The sequence below is a fragment of the Acanthisitta chloris genome, unplaced genomic scaffold (assembly GCF_000695815.1).
Source record: "Acanthisitta chloris isolate BGI_N310 unplaced genomic scaffold, ASM69581v1 scaffold37737, whole genome shotgun sequence".
In the NCBI taxonomy this organism is placed as follows: Eukaryota; Metazoa; Chordata; class Aves; order Passeriformes; family Acanthisittidae; genus Acanthisitta; species Acanthisitta chloris.
This window is the reverse complement of record NW_008682755.1, coordinates 19,578-40,327: the sequence shown is the minus strand read 5'-3', so window position 1 is coordinate 40,327 and position 20,750 is coordinate 19,578. Positions and strand designations below refer to the sequence as shown.

At 45.1% G+C, this 20,750-nt stretch overlaps 1 protein-coding gene across 1 annotated transcript in view; it reads left to right on the top strand.

The window, feature by feature from the left end:
- VAT1L (vesicle amine transport 1-like) overlaps window positions 1–19,734 on the top strand; it is a gene marked incomplete at its 5' end in the record, with an annotated part of 38,594 nt that extends 18,860 nt beyond the window's left edge. Inside the window, 2 exons of the mRNA XM_009078639.1 lie at window positions 17,453–17,536; window positions 18,910–19,734. Of these exons, the coding sequence (XP_009076887.1) occupies window positions 17,453–17,536; window positions 18,910–19,008 (183 nt within the window). The remainder of the gene's footprint in view (window positions 1–17,452; window positions 17,537–18,909) is intronic.
- Between the last annotated feature and the right edge of the window lie 1,016 nt (window positions 19,735–20,750).

Genomic DNA, 20,750 nt, shown 5'->3' with positions numbered 1-20,750 from the left:
AGAAGGGTAAAAGCTACAAAAACTCATGGGTTGAGATAAAGACAGTTTAATAGAGAAAGCAAAAGCTGCACACACAAGCAAAGCAAAACAAGGAATGAATTCACTGCTTCCCACAGACAGGAGGTGTTCAGCATCTCCAGGAGAGCAGGGCCCATCACGCGTAACGGTTCCTTGGGAAGACAAACACCATCACTCCAGATGTTCCCCCTTCCTCCTTCTTCCTCCCACCTTATATACTGAGCATGATGTGCTATGGTATGGAATATCCCTTTGGTCAGTTTGGGTCACCTGTCCCAGCTGTGTCTCCTCCCAGTCTCCCATGCATCCCCAACTCCCTTGCCAGTGTGGCAGTATGGAAAGCAGCAAAGGCCTTGGCTCTGTGTGAGCTCTGCTCAGACAAAAAAAAAACATCTCTGCATTATCCACTCTGTGTTCTGCACAAAACCCAAACATAGCCCCATACTAGCCACTGTGAAGAAAGTTTACTCCAGCTCAAACCAGCACAGTCTGTCATTGTGTTTGGCTGCTCGGGAGCTGCTGTGATGAAGTTGTGTCTGAACACATGGGGTGGTGTTACCTTGCCTGAGGAAATGGTGACCATCAGACTTAGTACATTAGTGGCTGGTATTTTTTGGAGGCTCTGGCTGCCCTGTGGGCAGGGTTTGGGCCCACACACTGTCCAGGGAGGGGCACTAGGGCTGGGAGTCTGGGCCAGGTTAGGTGACAGGGTGTGCACTGCCTCAGGTTGTGCTGGCGTGGGATTGTGACTTGTCACTGTCACTCCACCTGCCCCAGTGCATCCCAACCCGCAGCACACTGTGGGCTCTGTTGTGGTGACAGCTTCCCCAGGAAACATCTGCCTGGGCTGTGCTGTCCCTGGCAGCAGCTGAGGGTCACCAGCCAGGGGCCTGGCAGTGACTCTTCTCCCCGTGGAGCTGCTGGGGACAGTCAGATGCTCGGGCAGGACAAAACCCTCTGCTCCCCTTTGCAGAGCAGGGGGAAACAGAAATGGGATCAGATTTAGGGTTTTGGTCTGGGTTCTTTAGATGTTGTTATGGATGTAAATCCATAATAACTTAGGGCTGCCTCTCAAGTTTTGGTCTGGGTTCTTTAGTTGTTGTTATTAAATCATCTTATGAAGCAGTTTTAAAATGTAAGTGGCAGAAGCCTCTAGACAGGCATTCTGCCTTTTCTGTGTTCATGTGAAATAAGTGCTTTTTAGGTACTGGTGTGTAAGAAAAGGATAATTAAAATCATAACAATAGCTTAACAGTCTTGATTGAGGACATAACACGAAAAATTACACGTAGCAGGCTGATCTTAATAGTCAGCATGATGGGAATTTGCTGGGAGACTTCTGTTTGATAACATTTCATCTAACATTTGGCAGTAACATGTACCACCCCTACCAGTGGATTGTGAAACGTGTAAATACATCTGTTGTAAAGCACAGTCTAGAAAACTCCAGCTCATTTATCACTCCTGCTCACTTTCCATGAGCTGTCTGGTGATTTACAAAGGAAATGTCTGGCTACTATCTTAGGGATAGAGCAGTGCAAAGTATTACTGAAATATTACTCATTCAGGGCATTATCATTTTGAGGATATATTTTTGTGGGTATAAAAATAACTTAGGGCTGCCTCTCAAGTTAATGTGATACACAGAAAATGTGTCATAGCTGAGGACTAAATGAAACTAGACTGCAAAAAGGTTGGTGTGTATTTTGTTCCATTTTGGGATGGTTTTATTTTTAACCCCATAGCTCTAACAGCTCCCACCTTCAGAGTTTGACATTTGATTGCTTTTCTCTTCCTTTTGGAAAAGGATGTTCTCCAGGAACTTTTGTTTGGCCATTTTCAGGAGTCTTCATTAGAGACAAAGAGGACTAAATGAAACTAGACTGCAAAAAGGTTGGTGTGTATTTTGTTCCATTTTGGGATGGTTTTATTTTTAACCCCATAGCTCTAACAGCTCCCACCTTCAGAGTTTGACATTTGATTGCTTTTCTCTTCCTTTTGGAAAAGGATGTTCTCCAGGAACTTTTGTTTGGCCATTTTCAGGAGTCTTCATTAGAGACAAATGATAAGGGGAAGAAAGCTCTGCCCGGGAGCGGAGTGCTTGCTGAGTGAACAAAGGGGAGAGATAATCAAGACAGGGGAAGTATGCCCTAAAGGGCCATTACTGCCGGCTGAGGAAGGGGATGGTGACAATGATTTTTTTAGGACTAATTGTAATAATATTGACCACCCATCTCTGGAAGGAATGTATAAAAACCATGAAGTTTTGTCCCTGGTTGCACAAGTTTGGTGGAGCAATGCCCCTTGTGCCCAGTGCTGAATAAACAAATCCCTGCTCCTCAGAGATACAAGGCTGGGAGTAGTTTCTTTTACAGCTTTTCTCAGCATCACAAACCAATATGACCAGTCTTTGCTGTTGAGGTTTCCTGACAAAACTTCCTGACCTGTAAAAGCATTGAGGACAAATGTTTAACTGGAGAGTGGCAGAAAGGTGGATTGGCATTTGAAAATGAATGATTGAATAGTTTTCTGTGGAAGAATATTGCCTTCTCCAAAGGCTCCTGGAAAAATCCATCTGTCCTCTGGCTACCAATTCTGCCATAGAGATGAGCTTGAATCCAATAAGAGACATTAGAAATGAAAATGCTTTGAAGAAGATTCTCAGAGGAGCCTTAACCGTGGGGCATCTTTAAAATGTTTTATGTTGAACAGCTGAATATATCATCACATGCATGAGAGGTTTGGTCTCTGTATGAAAGGCATGTCCCCAGCACAGCCCTTCAGCCTGCTTCAGTCACTCTGCAGCTGCATTTGTTTTCACATATTGCTTTGTGCAAGCATCTGTTCAGACATTAATGCAGACACCTGGGTTTCTTTCCAAGCTGCATTACAGTACAAATGCTGATTTCTTCACTCCTGTGTCCGTTGCAATAGCTGTCTGTGTGTCAGAGCTGAAAAGCATCTTTGCAGCCACAGGAGACAGAGTGGTATCTGCAGAGCTGTTCCCTGTGCTGCTCAAGGCTGGTTGCTGCAGGACTGGTACCTTGTGTGACAGCTCGAGTCGAGGGCTCTGTGTTCAGTGCCTGTGGGAGCAGCCAGGGAAAGCTCTGTGTCTGATTTAATAGGCCTCCACCAGCTGTGGAAAAACCAGAATGTCACTGTTCTGGAAGCCAGGTAAGCTTCCTCAGACAGTGGTCATTTCTGAGCACTTTCTGCAGGAGCACAGAGTTTGAATTGAGAAGAATATACTGATTACAGAATGTTGTAATTGCAGAGAGACTTTCCATTTTAGACTGTTTAGAGTGGCAGTACTACAGGACGTAGTTATGGGATGCCCATTTGTCTCTCATGGAGTCTGCTAGGTGATGCCTAGTTGCTGTCAAATGATAAATTGTTATGTGGACATAGTGTGGTGCTGTTGAACCATGAGGGTTTGCCTGTGTCCGTGAGATCATTCCAGTTTGGCTGTGATCCCTTCTAGTGTCCTGTCTCTGCTTTGGGGCTGCAGCCAAAGGCCATGCAGTCTGAGGAAGGATTCTAGTTTCGCTGGCCTTTGTTTTGGGACAAGGACTGCTCTGCCTCCTCTGTACAGGCTGCTTAAATGAATTTACCAATGGACCGAAGAGAGAAGTGACTCAGTTTTCTTCAGTGCATTAGATTGTTGCTGGCACAAGGCAGGTCAGGATCTAGATTCTGACTGCTGCTGTGGAGTGTATTGCTGTGTTAGCAGCTGGTGTTTGAGGAGGGTAATTTTCATCTCAAATTTACATCCATAAATCCCAGTAAAGTCAAGTCTTTTCTCAAGTAGGCCATTAGAACCACTTTAGTATGTGAAACTAAGAAGGATTTAACTAACAGACAGTAACAACACCCATAGATCCTTTAAAATGGAAATCCAGCTTGGGAATTATTCATCATGAGATGAGTGAAGTCATACAGTAAATTAGCTGCTGGTGAGATATCTTGCTGCTTTGCAGCTCTTTGTTTATGCATTCAAGTGTTTAAAAGATGAGATGATTTGTGGATGGTGCATGCTTAAAGTGCTGTTCTCTAGTAGAAAGCTGATTGTGTGGTAAGATTGCATTTCAGTGCCAACAGTAGTTTGAACAGAATTAGTATTCAGCGAATATTTGTTGAGCTTTGTGGTTGTCTCTTTGTTATTTACTGCTTATCTAATCCTTCTTTTGCAGTTAGTCACTTCTTCCTCCTGGTTAGTTGGCAGCCTGCACTGACACATTAGCATTCTCCTGAGGGTCTCTGGGTCTGTGGCTTCACACAGGAGGCAGTTGTAGATTAGTAAACAGGATGAAAACCGAAGGTTCTCAAAAATCTGATGTGCTGAATGAAAATGTACATGTCACACTTTTCTATTATAATTCTGCATTTTTGTCTCTTAAGAATTGCAAAAGAAAATGCAGATTCGAGGTAGAATGTGTGGTTGACACAGAAGTTACATCCACTTTCTTTGGTGATTTACAGCAGTTCAAAGCACTAAGCATGTCAGACCTCAGAAATTCTTGCACAGGAACTGCCAGTCATGGTCTATGTCACCCAAATATCTGAGGCACCTTCCCTCACCCTTAGCTACCTGTCTCAGAAGGGACTCTCAGTGTGTCAGAAAGTGTCCAGACTTGGGCTACTTTGATCCATGTGGGTGAGCAGAGATTATGGGCAAACCTCCTGACTACAGGTCTGTGTTGTGAACCGAGGGATTCGTTGCATTCTTGTCGCACATGATTTAGAGGAGTGAACTGGTTCGTAGTAATAACAGTGTCAAAGATTTCTCCTGCCTAAGGGTGAGTAGGAGTGATGGAGCCACTGAACCTGGGGAAACAGAGTCGTTACCTACTCTTAAAAAGAGGATAATCTGGTGACACAGAAGGACTGGCCAGTACCTTACAGTAGGTACTGGAAGTCACTGCATGCTGTGGGTTTGTAGTGATAATGCAATGATGTCTTTAGCAACACCTTCCTGGGGGAATAGTGACCAACAGTTACAGACCCAGGAACACACCATGGCACTCAGCTGGGATTGAGATCAGGGCAATCAAGGCACAAATACTCTGACAGACCTTGATATGAGTATCAGGGAACACTAATGACTGTGCCTCGTGGTCACTGCATAGAATGTTCCTGACTGGAACAATCTCTGGACCTTAATTTAGTTTGCAGTGATCACTGCACTATCAGTCACTGGTTTTTTTGCCTGAATAACTGTGAGAGATGTTGCAGGTCTAGCTGTAAATACAGTTTTGATACAAGTGAGATTTCCTGCTCTTGAAGCCAGAGCTTTTCTCTGTAGTAAATTGCTGTAGGTCCTCTGTGGTAAAGGAAACCCAAGTTGTCTTTAAGAACTTACAGCTAAAAGAATGCAGTGCAGCTGCTCACAGTATAGTGACACTCTGCAGTACCTGCTGATACAGTAATTTCCTTCTAAAGGGCACATTTTCTCCTGTGTTGCAGTTCTCACCCAGCTGCTGCTCTCTGTGTCAGCTGTCAGTGTTGTTAGCATGCAGAGAGTGGAAACACACGTGAAGATCACAGCCTTACCGAGCTGCAATCCAGTGATGAGAACTGGATGATGGAACACTTTTCATACAGACTTCATAGCATGTTTTGGAGAGAGAAAGGCAATCCCAGTATGTCTCTTTTTAGCACTGCTCAGTGGCATCAAAGGATTCAGGTCCTGCAGTCCTGTGTTTTTCCACTGAACTCATCCTCCTGTATAAATTCCCACCTCAGCACAGGCTTTTAGGTATGAACAGTGTCATTATTCCGGGCAGGGGAACAGGGAGTCTCAAGCCCACGATGGCAGAATAATAGCAGTGAACCCCCTAAAGCAGAGGCTTTAATTTCATCAAAAGCTATTCATGCCTTTCTCTGATCTTGGCTTCAGGGCAAAAAGCCTGTCATGTATCACTACAGTGAGTCAGAGAGAAAATTAACCTGTTATTTACTCTTAACACAGGAGGAGGGCGAGCTAATAATGCCAGATGGGGCTGGTGCCTGGTTAGCAGTGCCAAATACCATCTTGTGTCCGTTTTCATTCTGTGTGAGTTACAATATCACAACAGCATGTGCAGGTTTTTGTCTTTTCTGCCTGATGAAGACATTCCCCAGCAGAACAAACTATGCCCTTTTTGAAGTCAAGGACTTGCGTAGCATTTAGAATCTGTATTTGTTCTTCAGGGTGTGCAGAATAACAGAGTACCCTGATAAAAGTGGATGTACCTCTACAACCAAAGTAACAACCCACTCTGAAATATAGAAAAGATTAGTTTTTTCATAAGCATAAAACAATTTACTTGGCAGTATTCTAGCGTCAAAAGAGGGAACTGTAACTGTGAAACCTCCCACGAGCATGTTGGTGTTTCTGACTGTGATTTCTCCTCCAGCATTGCAGAGCAGAGTCTGCTTGTTTTGATGCTGTGATTGTTTCTTGGGCAGAGCAACTTCATTTGCAGTTGTTCATGAGCAGCTTCCTCATGCACACATATTAACTCTGCATATGCTGTCTTAGCACTCTCTGTTCTTCCTGTGTGTGGGTTGTGTTCCTTCTGACTGTATGGAAAAAAATACCTGCAGTTCAAAGTAAATTTCAATGTTTCATCTGTACATCACCATTGTTTCTTTGTATACAAGCAGGTCTAACAGAAGTTTAATACAAGCTTCATGCAGATACCAAAGCATACAGAAATGCAGGAGCTGTGCCTTACTGAGGCACAGGTTTGAAAACAGGTGTGGGGACACAAAACCTGAATCATTCAGGCAGCTCGCAGTGTTCGTGATCAAATTATACACAGTTAGAGGCCAAAATACCTTTCAGATTTTGGGAACTGTAGAAAGGTTTGAATTGAAAGGGACCCTAAGATGATATAGTTCCAACACCCCTGCCTGGGGGCACCTTCCTACCCAGCCCAGGCTGCTCTGAGCCCCATCCAGCCTGGCATGGAACACTTCAGGGATGGGATATCCACAGCTTCTCTGGGCAGCCTGTGCCAGTGCCTCAGCACCCTCAGAGGGAAGAATTTCTGCCTAATATCCAGTCTAGCCCTGCCCTCTGTCTACACAAAGCCAATTCCCCTTTGTCCTGGCACTCCATGCCCTTGACCAGAGCCCCTCTCCATCCCCCTTAGGTGCTGTAAGCTGTCCCTGAAGCCTTCTCTTCTCCAGGCTAAGAGTAAGGGGAAAGCTATTCCACTTGAATTTTACCTCACTAACGTTAACTGTAATGAACCCAAATTCTAAATGAATGAAAACTGAGCCGTGAGTAAGGTGATTTTTAATTAAGACTTGGCAAAGAATTTTTTCCCAAGATGCATATCTGAAGTAAATATTATGAAAACTCCAGGTACTGTTGGTGCTGTATACTTAGATGAATAAAACATATCCTGAAAGCACCGGAGATTAATTAGTTGTTGCAATTTTTTCCCCTGTAAAATTTTGTGTGTACCTGATTGTGGGATCCTCACTGCTCTTATGCCAATTATTGAGTTCCTGCAAAGTGCCTGTGTAATTTAATTCAGATTTCTTCCCCATTTATGGTGTTTAACAGGACTTTATGTTATTTCTTAATTCATTCTACCCTTCCTACCCCAATCAGGCAGCAATGGCATAACCCAGCAGTGTTCATGGATTCACACACTGCTGATGGCAATGATTACGATGCTGTTAAAAGCCTGAGAAGCTGCAGGATGAGACTTGGTATGGGCTCTGTGTCCATAATAAGGCATCAGATAAGTGACATTAGCTGTGATTGCCTCAAAGTCAAGTTGGGTAAATGAGCTGTTTTAGCAAACTCAGACGTCACTTGTAAGCAGAAGTCAAGTCGTGTCAATTGCTAAATATTGTTCACAGTCACTGTGTGAAATTCAAGCTACATTCATGGAATTTAATGAAACAAGTAATTTATTTCAATGCAGTGCTTTCTGTGTTATTTGGTTATTTAGCTTGCTCTGCGTAGCCTGCCAGTTGCATTCCTGTGCTAAACCAGTTTTGCCTTCTAGAGCCTTCAGAATGTTCCTTTGTGCACGCTGAGAGTATTCATGCTGTAATCCAAAATTAGTCAATAAATAGCAAAAGAGATGGTGGCTATCATCACTTGCTTGATGTAGCATGGGAGTGGAAAGGTCATGGATCAGCCTGGAAATCTGATTTCCAGTTGTGGCCTCTGCCAGCCAAGGCCCTGGGCTGTCTCAGCATCCCTGTGAGCCTTGGTGACTCAGTGTAATACCAGTCAGGCAGCTCTCCTGGTTCAGGAAGGTGCTGTCTCCATGTTTCTGATGAGGTAGCAAGCATGGAAAAGTATTTTGGCAATATTTGGGATAGGCATCGATTTTGTGTTCTGATGTTGTTGTTAGGTTAGAAACTGACTAGTGTGAGCCTGAGCCTCTCAATTAACGTGCAGCCTGCAGCTGCAGCACTTGGCTAATCTACTTAGTAAGCACTCTGCTAAGAATTAATTAGTGATGGGGATACAGAGGCACAAAACGCTTCGCAGGAGGCATGAGACACTGGAGGTTGAAAGGGCAGTGGTGAGTCATGGTTCGTGTTTCTGGGTCAGGACAGACTGTCAGTTCTGTCTGCCCTTGTGTCCCACGGAGATAATAAGCTTTCTGGAGCTGCAGGCCAAAGGAGAATAACATGTGGACTGGTTCCTGATGGATAATGTGAGGGCAGAGGGAAAGTAATATGGGAAGCATTGATGGATTCCTCTCAAGAAAAAGTGTGCACTATTAAAGATAAACTAGTCTCATGCTTCCAGTTAATTAAATTAGCAACAGGAGATTGTGTATGGGAAAAACTGGTTTGTCATTTGTTAGAGAAGTAAGGACAGGTCTGTTGCACTGAGCAAGCTATGATGAATTGCTGTGCAGACGCAGTTTTCAGAGCAGTCTGTGCTCTGCAGTGGGTCAGCTGGCTGCCCAGTCACAAATCAGCACATGCTCCTGGTGTACTGAGCTGCTGCTGGAGACCAGGGGAGGGAGAGCATTGCTGGAGACATCTCTGGCACCTTTACATCACTGACACGTGTGTAAGGCCTGGAGGTGGAGTGTGTTTCTTGTTTATCCTGAATATTTGGCCCCAGCACAGTTGTCTTGTGCTTCATTTTTGCTGTTTGTGTCAGCTGTTTTGGTTTTGTTTAAGCGTAGTTTTAATGAAGTTCCAGAGTGGCATCCAATGGTGAGATTGGACTCAGAGAGCTTTGGAATAAGCAAAAAATACTATGGTGACATGAGTAATTAGATTTGCAATCCTCATGGCACTGCTTTCTGAGACCAAAAAAATGACTCAAGAAATCAAAGGAGTATTTTCTCATTTGTAGCTTTAGAGACCTTTAGTATTCACCTTGATGAGTTTCAAGAATTTACATAATTAGTTTACCTGATTAGGGATGGATTTTATTGAGGAGAACCCATTGTTCCAAAAGAACATGGAGATATTTTTCAGAGGCACAGTTGTGTTCTGGTAACCTGATCCTAACAGGTGGAGTTGTATATGGAACTTCTCAGACTTTGGAAATTAGAGTGCCAAGGCTTTTTAGGGATTACCTCTTTACCCTCTGGAAGACTGAATGTTTAGTTCCTGTATTTTGGAACAGTGGTTCTGGAATAAAGCACAGTTTCTCCTTGGAATAAGCAGACAGGTCATACAGGAATTTCTCCTTTTTCTGTTACTGATTTTAAGGTCCTGTTTGGTGCTCAGAGGCAACTCAGAACATGGTGTCAAATTAAAAATTCTTCTAGCTTAAAATAGTGTCCGGCAAGTGTCTAGACAGTCTGTGTGAAAAGCTGTTGTTCTGCAAGTACTTCAGACTGGGAGTGGAGTGCCAGTGTTCCTGGTCTCCCACTCGTGTGTGCAGGATTCCCACCGGGAGGTATCGGATGGGATTGTTGCTGCAGGGACCAGCAGCTTTCCCTTGGCCAGTCCAGGTGTTGTGGCTGGAAAGGCAGCAAGACAGCACCACACAGGACAGAGTGCTTAGAACAAGGCACCACACAGGACAGAGTGCTTAGAACAAGGCACCACACAGGACAGAGTGCTTAGAACAAGGCACCACACAGGACAGAGTGCTTAGAACAAGGCACCACACAGGACAGAGTGCTTAGAACAAGGCACCACACAGGACAGAGTGCTTAGAACAAGGCACCACACAGGACAGAGTGCTTAGAACAAGGCACCACACAGGACAGAGTGCTTAGAACAAGGCACCACACAGGACAGAGTGCTTAGAACAAGGCACCACACAGGACAGAGTGCTTAGAACAAGGCACCACACAGGACAGAGTGCTTAGAACAAGGCACCACACAGGACAGAGTGCTTAGAACAAGGCACCACACAGGACAGAGTGCTTAGAACAAGGCACCACACAGGACAGAGTGCTTAGAACAAGGCACCACACAGGACAGAGTGCTTAGAACAAGGCACCACACAGGACAGAGTGCTTAGAACAAGGCACCACACAGGACAGAGTGCTTAGAACAAGGCACCACACAGGACAGAGTGCTTAGAACAAGGCACCACACAGGACAGAGTGCTTAGAACAAGGCACCACACAGGACAGAGTGCTTAGAACAAGGCACCACACAGGACAGAGTGCTTAGAACAAGGCACCACACAGGACAGAGTGCTTAGAACAAGGCACCACACAGGACAGAGTGCTTAGAACAAGGCACCACACAGGACAGAGTGCTTAGAACAAGGCACCACACAGGACAGAGTGCTTAGAACAAGGCACCACACAGGACAGAGTGCTTAGAACAAGGCACCACACAGGACAGAGTGCTTAGAACGAGGCCTGTGTGTTCTGGGGGTGGAGGAGAGGGAGATTGAATGGCACTCTGAACTACTAGAGCTGACCTGGAGGAGAACAAATAAGATGTTATTGTGGGTTGGTGCAGCTTTTCTCCAAACGTCTTTTTGCAAGAGATCACAGGATAACATTGCTGAGGGAAGGGTTTAAAAACTGTTGTCATGGAGCTTGATAGTCAATAACAACATAAGCTGTCCCTTTTTTTAATTGCATGGTGATGAATGTCATGAAGTTTACATCCTGCCACGGCTCGTTACGACAGACTGTGATGGAGTACAGGAATACAGCAAACTGATCGTTAGGCATTAATTCATTTTAGGCAGGAGACTGCTGTGTCCTAACCCAATAGACTGGGCCTGTTTCGTTTGCCTGAGACTGCCAGAAGTGCTTTGCAGCTGCAGGACTGACCCCAGTGTAAGAGCTCTGATGATTTGTTCCCGAGTCTGTACCCCTCAGAAACAGCCCTTGGCTTTGAAAGCAGTAAGGTAATTATTTCCCATATTAATGCAGGAAAAAATTGCTTTTTCTTCAAGTTTATGTTAATAATAAGTGATACTGAGAAAAGCTGTGCCAGTTTAAATCAGAACTAGTGTCTGTTGCTCCGTGCAGGGTCTAATTAACACACGTAGTCTTAGAGATATCCATTCTGTAGCACTTCACAGCAACCAAATGTCAGTCTTTAGCTGGCAAAGTGCTGAGTACCCCTGAGCTGTCCAAACTTGGTGAAATTCTTTGTGCTGAGGATCAAATTTCCAGTTCTTATTCCCTCTTTTATCATGTAGAAAAGCTCCCACCAAACTGATAATCTAGGCACTGCTGTTTAGTACTTATACATGTTTAATTTGCTGTTGATTCTGCCTGTTTTCTGCTTTATCCCCTGTGTAAGGCTGGCAAGGCAAGGCTCAGTTATTCTGTAATTACAAGGCTTTAAATCTCCTTTTCTCTGAATTTTACTGAGACAAAACAAACACTCATTGACGTCAGCAGGAGCCTGCAGGAATCAGGAAAGGGTGAGAACAGCAGTTCTGCAGCTGTAGCTCCATCTAAAGATGTATCACTTAATGGGTGTCTCAGCAGCCAGGGGAGGGCTCAGAGTTTGCCTGTAGCGTCAGTTTTTATTCCTTTGACATTTTTCTCGTCTCGGGTCTGGTTTTAGTCTTGCTGCCATGGCAACATACAGTGAGGCTAAAAGATATGCCAGAGAAAAGGTCTCTCGTCGTTGACAGCAGCAGCAGGGACTGGAGGCCAGAGCTGCTGTTGGCAGCTGTGAACAGCAGTGGAGGGTGAGAGGGAGTGCTTTAAAAGTTCTTGCTGTTTGCACATGTGCAGACAAAACCACTGGGACAAAAGTTCAGCATAGCAGGCTGTAAAGAGTTGAGTTGAATGAAGTCACCTTTGCTTTCAGATGGATACTAGGATGCCATGACATGTTAGCTCCACAGCAAGGAAACTTCATGATCTAAGTTATTCTCCTGCTTCTGGAAAACACTCTAATCAGCTCAGCATCATTGCTACTCATGCTAACTTTTTAATGCTGTAGCAGCAGGTTTTGATTGTATCCATGTTTTCTCCATGCACTTTTTTCCCCAGTGGGTGTTTATGAAAACTGGGCCCCAGATTCCCTGAGTTTGATGTGTCTTCTTGCGTATGCTCAGTGCTCAGTTTCTGCATCTCAAGAGCTGGCTGCACACCGTGGGCAGGAATAGAGCCTGTTCAAACTCCTGCCAATATTGTGCTGCTTTCCCAGCTGCTGTGTGAGCTGCTGTGTGTCCTCAGCCTGCAGGAGCAGAGTGGGGAGGTCTCCCCAGCACGAGTGGTGGAGGTGAGAGGAGAACCCAGGGCAGTGGCAGACGTGGGTTTGCCACCTCCCTTATACCCAGCTCCTGTGCAAACAGGTGACTGGAGGATTTTGGCACAGCAGAGAAGTCAATTAAATGCTAGAAGCACTTTTCTGATGGCTATTCTGCTACACAGGGCCAGGAGAATATTCCTGTCATGAATGCAGATGGTTCTTACGAAGTGTGTGGTGCTGAGTACAGGTTATTCCATTGCTCTCAAGGGATGGTTTTGTCCACATAACTGTGTCTGGTAGGATAATTGTCAGTAATCACAGCTCTTCTACAAAAACTTGCACAGAAGAAAGCCTGAGGGGGGGGAGTATTGCAAACCAAGAAGCTTGAAAAACAGCTCAGGATGTCTCCCAGAGAAATACTACTCCACGACATCATGTTGCATACACATGAGAGAGACGCTCAAAGATTATCAGGGAAGAAAGATGCCAGCAAAACGAAAGGGCTGCAGTGTGGCAGGTGTCACTCGAGGGAGTCGTCGCTGCCCAGGAGGCTCTGAGTGCTGCTGTGAGTGAGTCCTGTCCCACCACTGAGCCCAGGCCCTGGTAACGTGGCTGTGGCAAATGTGGCTGGAAAGGGAAATGATTGCTTTACTTTTACTCTGTGCTTCCCCTGCCCTAACACTCTGGCAGAGTCTGCAGGGAGCAGTCTACCTGTTCATTTCCCTCAGAGCTGCCAGGAAGGTGCAAAACTGTTATCCTTGGTTTCTTGAGTTGCTTTCCTTCCACAGACCAAATTATGATGTCTGTTTAGATAACAGACATAATCCAGAAGACAGACTATGATCTTTCTTTGTATGGAAGGCAGTGTTAGTTCTAAAAGCCATATATGCCTATGACATGAAAGAAAACTCTTCTCCTGGTCTGAGAAGAGCATCTGCCATCAGAATGCAGCTCACAGTCCATATCAAAGCCAGCACAGCTCTGTGACAGATCACAGCAGTGAGCCTGAGAACAGAAATGATTTTGCCTTGTAGCACTAATGAAAACTGTAGTAGTAAGGCTTTGCTTATGTGTTATCTCAGCTAGAATTGACAACAGTATGCATCTTTTTTCTTCATTATGGCATAGAAATTATGCTTATTCTTGATATTAATGCTTGTAATTCTGATGGAGGCAGCTCTGGGCTCATTGAAACAGTGCCTATCATGAACAACAACAGGACAGCAACAGCCCTGGAGTGAAAAATGGGCATGTTTTTAGTTCAGATTATTCCTTCATAAATCTGAAGGGGATTTGGATCATTACCTGTGCCACTCGGGTTGCCAAAGGAACCTGACCACCCAGCTGATGTTTGCACACTGCCTGGCACTGTCACCATGGAGATCCTGCCCGTGTTCTGCAGGCATGATGCACCCAGAGGCTGGGGGGGAATGCTCCTGCACACAGCTCTGCTCTCAGAGCCTGCACACAGCTCAGGCAGAAGCTAAACTTTTCCTTACTGCTCTAGCTGCACGTAAAGGACCAGGGCAAGGGTAGTTCTCTTGACTTCCATAAGGAAAATACTGAGTTCACCTGATGGAAGGTTCATGCTGAGCCTAGGTGGGAGGAGTGGACAGAAAGTACTGACCTGTTTGGAGGATAATATTCAATTATAGAACATATGTTGGAGTGACTGAAGGCTACTGAACACTGCTGGTATTCCAGCCAGGCCCACTGTGCCCGTCTGGAGAGGAGGGACATTCCCTTCATTTGGGTGCTGATCTCCAGTTTGACAGCACGTGATTAGTGCTAGGACAACTGGGGAGTTTGACATATTGCACTGAGATAATCGAACTGATTTCACTTCTGACTCGGAATAGATTTGTGACTTTGGCATAGGATTCTTTAGCCTTTCATACTGTGGCCTGATTTGCCAAAAAAGGGAGTGCAGGATTGCTTTACTGTAAGCAGAAATCCTTTCATATACTCAGGGAAAGCCACTGTCATCAGAGGGGCCTAAGGAAAGAGGGAGTCCTTTGCCACTCTCCGGTAAACCTGACTGGGCTGAGGGTGAGGGGGTAAAATTGTCTGCAGAACTGAAGCTGTAGTGTGTGGATGGCAGTTTGGGCAGCAGACTGCCCTCAGCCTCAGGGAGGTAGAGAACAGCCACTCTGCTATTGCACCAGTCTTTCAGTTTTCTTTTTTATGAAGTGCATGTGTAAGTTTTGACGTATATATATTTTAAAAAATCACATTACTGAGCTAAACAGCCTCATGTGGGGTGATGAAGGCAGTATGTTCTGACATTTCCACTAGGAACCTTTTCCATGGCATGTTGCTTTTATTGTTTCTACTGAACATCCACATTCCTGACATGGGCCTAAAGCCCCCAGTGTGTTGCACTGGCAGGGCAAGTGGCTCTGTGCTCCAGCTTCCCAGTCCCTTTTATTTTACTCCTGAGACTGGTTTCGTGTAAGAGCCAAGTACAGAAATGGATCCTTATGTTTAAAATTATATCCAAAGGCTTGAAAATAGCATCCGTTTCTCAGGCTGCATTTCTCCTTCACACTGTGAAATGGTGCAGCAGATAATTAGTAAGACATTTTCCATGTAAATTTTCCTGTATTTATAAAGCAGTAAACTGCTCTTGCTGTATTCCAACAGCAAAATGAAGTTCCAGAGCCAACTGAGTGTCAGCAAGTGTTTGTAGTACATCAGTGGAGATTACTGTTGGCTCTTGATTTCAAATGCAGAACAGCCAACAGATTAGCTGGAAGTGAAATGGGCAAATAAGTGGAGGCTTGGCTGTAGCAATGCCACATCAGAGCACAGCTGTTTGTTTCAGGCACAGATTATTTACAGAGGATCAGACTGATAGCCAGGACAGCATCTCTGCTCGGGAGCTGTCCAGAGTAAGCTCGGGGTGTGTGCAGTGCTCAGGCCTGTTCTGCTGGGGAAGCAGGGTTAGCTGGGGGTGCCCTGCAAGGCACTGCACCCTCACTGCAGTCACAGGGCAGCAAATGGTAGGGTCAGTGCTGTGCCAGCCAGGCCAGCAGAGCTGGAGACCTGCGGTGGGTGATTCAGCATGCAAAACCAGAGCAGAAATCTGTCCCAGTTACTGGTTCCACCTGGGGGAAACATTGTGCCAAAAGCAAACGAGAAAAGTCCAAGGACAACATAGGGGGTAAAACTAAGGCAGATGTACAAGGTGCATTTCAGGAGGAGAAAAAAAAGCCTTGTAGTCAGTTTGACATGGGCTGTTTGCACACTCTGACACCAAGAGCTGTGGGAAACCAGTGTGATCAGAAGGTGCCTGCAAATGGCCAAATACAACATGAGCATGTGGTAGCAGGTTATGTCAGTGGCTCTGTTTGGAATACACCTTGGGTTTCATGGCTTCAGAGCTGCAGATGCTGTTGGAGTAAGAAGTGTGTTGTGCCTCTGGTTTTAGTTGCTATATAAAGTTTTTTTTCTGGTCTGAGTGGATACAGGTAGTGACAGGGTTGATTTTGTGGGTTTTTAACATGTGTTTCTCAAAGAGGAATGTATTGCAGATTAGTCAGAGAGCACCTCATTAAATTCTGTTATTTCTGCTATCATCTAACTCCTAAAATTTGACTTCTTCCTTGTGGAGTTAGTGCTTCACTGTTATACTTTGCTATCATTTCCTACTGCTGAAATGCTAGTCAGAAACCAGAGTAATTCTAACTCTCTCTTTTTGTGCAAGCTTGTACTTTATTTTAGACAACAGTTGCTGTCTGCTCACTAGAGACAGGGTGACTACGGTAAAATCGTAGCACGTTCCCAGTGCACAGAGAGAGTAACCGATGGCTGTTATTACAGTGTGTTCACTTCTCTTTTGGTGAAACGAAAACTTGCAAATCATTAGCTAAAGAAGTGTGGAAATCTGTGGGTTTTAGAGGTGTTCTGTCAGGTCAGCCCATGGTGCACTAATGTGTGGGGGCAACTGTGGCTCCGTGCAGAGCTCCGTGAAGCATCCTGTGCCAATTTGGCAACTGTGGCTCCGTGCAGAGCTCCGTTAAGCATCCTGTGCCAATCTAGGGCTCTCAGGGCTGAAATCTGTAGTTCAGCACTAGTTCTGCCACAGACACTCCAAGGGCTGAGCCATACTGGAAGCAAATACAGTTTTTGTCCTTTATTCCAGTGAAAGCTCTATCGATAAACACTCCTTTGCACCACTTCAGGCATCAAAATAAGCTTCTCTCCAGTGCCTGTGTAAGAAGAGGTTTTTGCTCCTGTCTCACCTGTTCCTGGTAGGGTCAGTAGGACACCATTTATTTAAGTTAAAAAAACCCAAAGCAAAAGAAGTGGGAATCAGAAGGAAATAAATGTTTTCTCATGCAGTGAGACCCCTGGGATTGCACTGGTCCCAGCCCATGGCTGGACACGGCCTTCCCTCTATGGGAACCCAAAATAAATTGATTGGAACGTACCACTGGTCAGTTAGAAAAACAGTTCAGACTTTCAGGGTTTCTTGATGAATACTCTGCAAGATAAAATGTAATGAAAAGCCTGTGAGGGTTTCCTCCCTGAGCCTGTGGCTCTCTCACCTCACTGCCCATCACGCTGGTGCTGCAGTGACACTGTGGGTGTATTACACTGTTCAGAATCTGCTGGCAGGACTCACATCCCGTTTTGGCAAGCACAGTGCATAAACTCAAGCCCTGCCAGGTCACAAAGAACTGTTTGACTGTGATTCTTCTCCCAGGCAGCTGTTGGAGTGACCTGCACGTGGCGTGGCCTAAGTGCATTGCTGGGTTTGGGAGGGAGGAATTCAGGCTTTCCCTGGTGTGTGATGAAAGGTGGTAATAGGTTTTCTTTCTTTCAGGTGAAGGAGGCCATGCAGAGAATCCATGACCGGGGCAATATAGGCAAACTCATTCTGGACGTGGAGAAGGCACCCACTCCCCTGGTGAGTGCAAAGCACTGCAGACAGCACAGAGCCACACGTGGCCCTCAGAGTGCTCTGCTAGCACTGATTTCTTCCAAATCCACAGCACCAGTGTCATAACTCTGTATTCAACCCAAAGGGAAATGTAAGCCCTGGAGTCCCAGCAGATACTTTGTGTACTCCATGACTATCTGCCACCCAAAAATGTGCCTGCAGGTCTCAGGTCAGGGTAAAACTGCCACATCCATTTCTGTCCTTGTGATGGAAAACAAAGAGACATTTCACCATTTCTGTCCTTGTGATGGAAAACAAAATAAAAAATACTAAAAAATTCCTGTTTTAATAAGTGGATTGAACAGCAGAAAAAAACCCCAGTCAATATTACTTCAGTATGCAAATATAGAAGTGCTTCTTGATTCCCATACTAAAGTCAGAGTTTACTTGTGGTAGGAATGTATATAAATACTTCCAGAAGTGTCCTGAAAGAATCTAGCTGTGCTGGAGCTCTGGTGCACTGGGTTTGGAGCACTTAGCATGGTGCTGAAACGTCACAGAGAGCAATGGTAAATATATACTAAAAAACTCCTGCATTAATAAGTGGATTGAACAGCAAAAAAATCAGGAGGAAGGAAAGAACAGTAAGGAGGGCAATGAAACATTGAGTGTAAGTCAGTACTGATGGGTGTCACTGCATTTCTCTCAAAAGCAAATGGCTCCCTTGCTTACTTGGTTTTGAAGTAGCTGTAAGCTCAGACAAGACTCCTCTGGTGCCCTCAGAGCTAACGTGGGTGTGTGAGAGAATTCAGTGACACCAACCTGTGCAGTTAAACACTGACCCCGTGCAGTGACCCAGGCCCTCGTGCCTCCAGGGGCATGGCATGCCCAGAAGGTGAAGTCCTGGAAGGTCTTGCACCTTTACACAGCTTGTAAGAAGTATTGCCAAGGAAAAAAAGCCACAAAGTCCTCCTTAAATGTTGAGGCTTAAATGCTGTCCTGAACTACGAGTCCCTGCCATTGCCTACTGCCTCAGTGAAACGTGGCACTGCAGTTTCTTCCCACTCCTGTGTGGTCTGAGATCTGCACTCTGCCCTGGGTGTACTGTGCCAGCACCTCCATACCCACTGCTCTGTGAAGTCTCCTTGGTTTAGCAGTATGCTCCCAGTTGCTCCCAGTTGTCCGTGAGCGGCGTTAGCAGCGCTGCCTGGTTCTGGGAGAGCAGACCCAGGAGCTGTGCTCCACAGGTCTCCCAGCTGTGTTTCCTCCCTCGCTCGGAGTGCCCAGAGCAGAGCCCCGAGTGGGCTCTAAACTCTCTGTATCCCGTGACTCAGACTGAGGTAAGGATGAATGTGACAGTGAGAAAGGTGCTCTGATGTCCCTCACCTCTGATCGTGCAGATGGCCAACGACAGCACGGAGACGAGCGAGGCAGGAGAAGAGGAGGAGGACCACGAAGGGGACAACGAGAACAAGGAGCGCATGCCCTTCATCCAGTAACAGCCAGAGGCAGGGGAGGCAGGAAGAGCCATGAAGGAGAAGGGAACAAGGCTGGGAAATCTCTTCTGTGCATCAGTGAACAAATGCTGTAGTACAGTGTGTGTTGTATTTGTTTGCAGTCAGCTGAGCTATGAGCTGTTGATCATTGTTGTTTTGGACTCAAGTGCCATTTTCATCCAGTGCAGTATTACGACACTTCTGTGTAACACCAGTTTCCCTGTAGGAGTCCCATGGATTTTTCTGTTCCTGTTTGAAAGCCTCATTAACTTACTGTGTAATTTTAGCTGGGCATCTCTCTCGTGCAAATTCCAACACTCTGCATAAAGTTACTTGGGAGGTTTGGGCTTTTTTTGCAAGTTGGAAACAGTAACAAAAACATTCCCCACTTGCTGTCTGGAAGATTCTAGTAACTGGAGAGATAATTTTGTGTTTGTGAATTTTCAGTGTTAAAAATAGTTTCCTTTTATGAACCACAAATAAAAGTTGCAGCAAAGAGGAGTTCTCATTTTCCTCAGTCATGCTTTGTCATGCCATAAGCAATCAGTCTTAGTTTTCAAAGATACCTCACTTAGAATCATGGAACCAGAAGTTGTAAGAGGTCATTGATTGAGAGACTTTGGTAACATCTGCTGAGGACAAATTGACTCACCTGTGTCCAAAATCCAAACCGATTTTAAACCTCATGTCCGAATTGCATTGGTAAGGATCACTCATCTGTATGGGGAAGGAAACTTTGTGACAGAGTTTTCTGCTCTGAAATCACTGATGTGTTGGTCAGCTGTGAGGCTGGAGCTGAACTCCTGCAGAAACTGCTCCTGGAAAAATGAGGTCTAGGCCTTAATCTCACCAGAATGTGCAGCATAACTTTGCATAAGTGAGTCGCTCCCTATGTTTGATATGTTTGTCACTATTTGCAGGGTCAAGTATTATCTACCTCCCACTAGTGAAAACTATATCTAAACATGACAACAAAAAGTATTTTTTCCATGTCTCTCATCTCTCCCAACAGCAGCTACTCAGGTCCTCAACTGTCTTGTTAGGGCAGTTGTTAAATTACTGCAATCACCTGCAGCAGAAATGCTGAGGGACTGTCAGAGACCTCATACAATGCCACATCTCTGAGTCAACATGATTTCTTCTTCAAAAGAAAGTATTTCCCAAGACAACTAGTCCTGACTAGTTGCTCACCTTGATCTACAAGTAGCCTGCAGTGAGACGAGTTAAAAACCAACACAGAAGAGTGGAGAGGGAGAGCTGCTCAGGCTGCTCTATCTGAAAGGACTTTGGGCCTGGATGACTTTTATGTGTGGTTTTAGAAGATTCTCTTTGGTTTTTTCCTGTTTGTTTGATCTTGCTGTCTGAGTATTACTGTCCATCTCTTTGCACTGTACTCCTGAAGTCGCTGCTCCAGTGCCAGATAGTTGTGCAGATGGTTCATTCTGAAGGACTTTCCCTTGGTTTAAACAAATTCAGAAATAACTGTGGAGAAAAATGCCAAAAAAAGCTTTTGAAATACTAATCGAACAAGAACTTCAGTTTTCTCTAGATGTTGATGCAGAACTTCATTGCAGTTGTTTCTTTTCAAGCTAGACCTGCCTACACTCCCAGTGCCATGTCAGCCCGACAGGGACTTTATCCACAGAAGAAAATACACATTCAGTGAGAGTTTTCCATTTATTGGGCTTGCCAATTGGATTTTTCAGAGAGGTCATTAAGTTTTCATGACTCACACGCTGACAGCA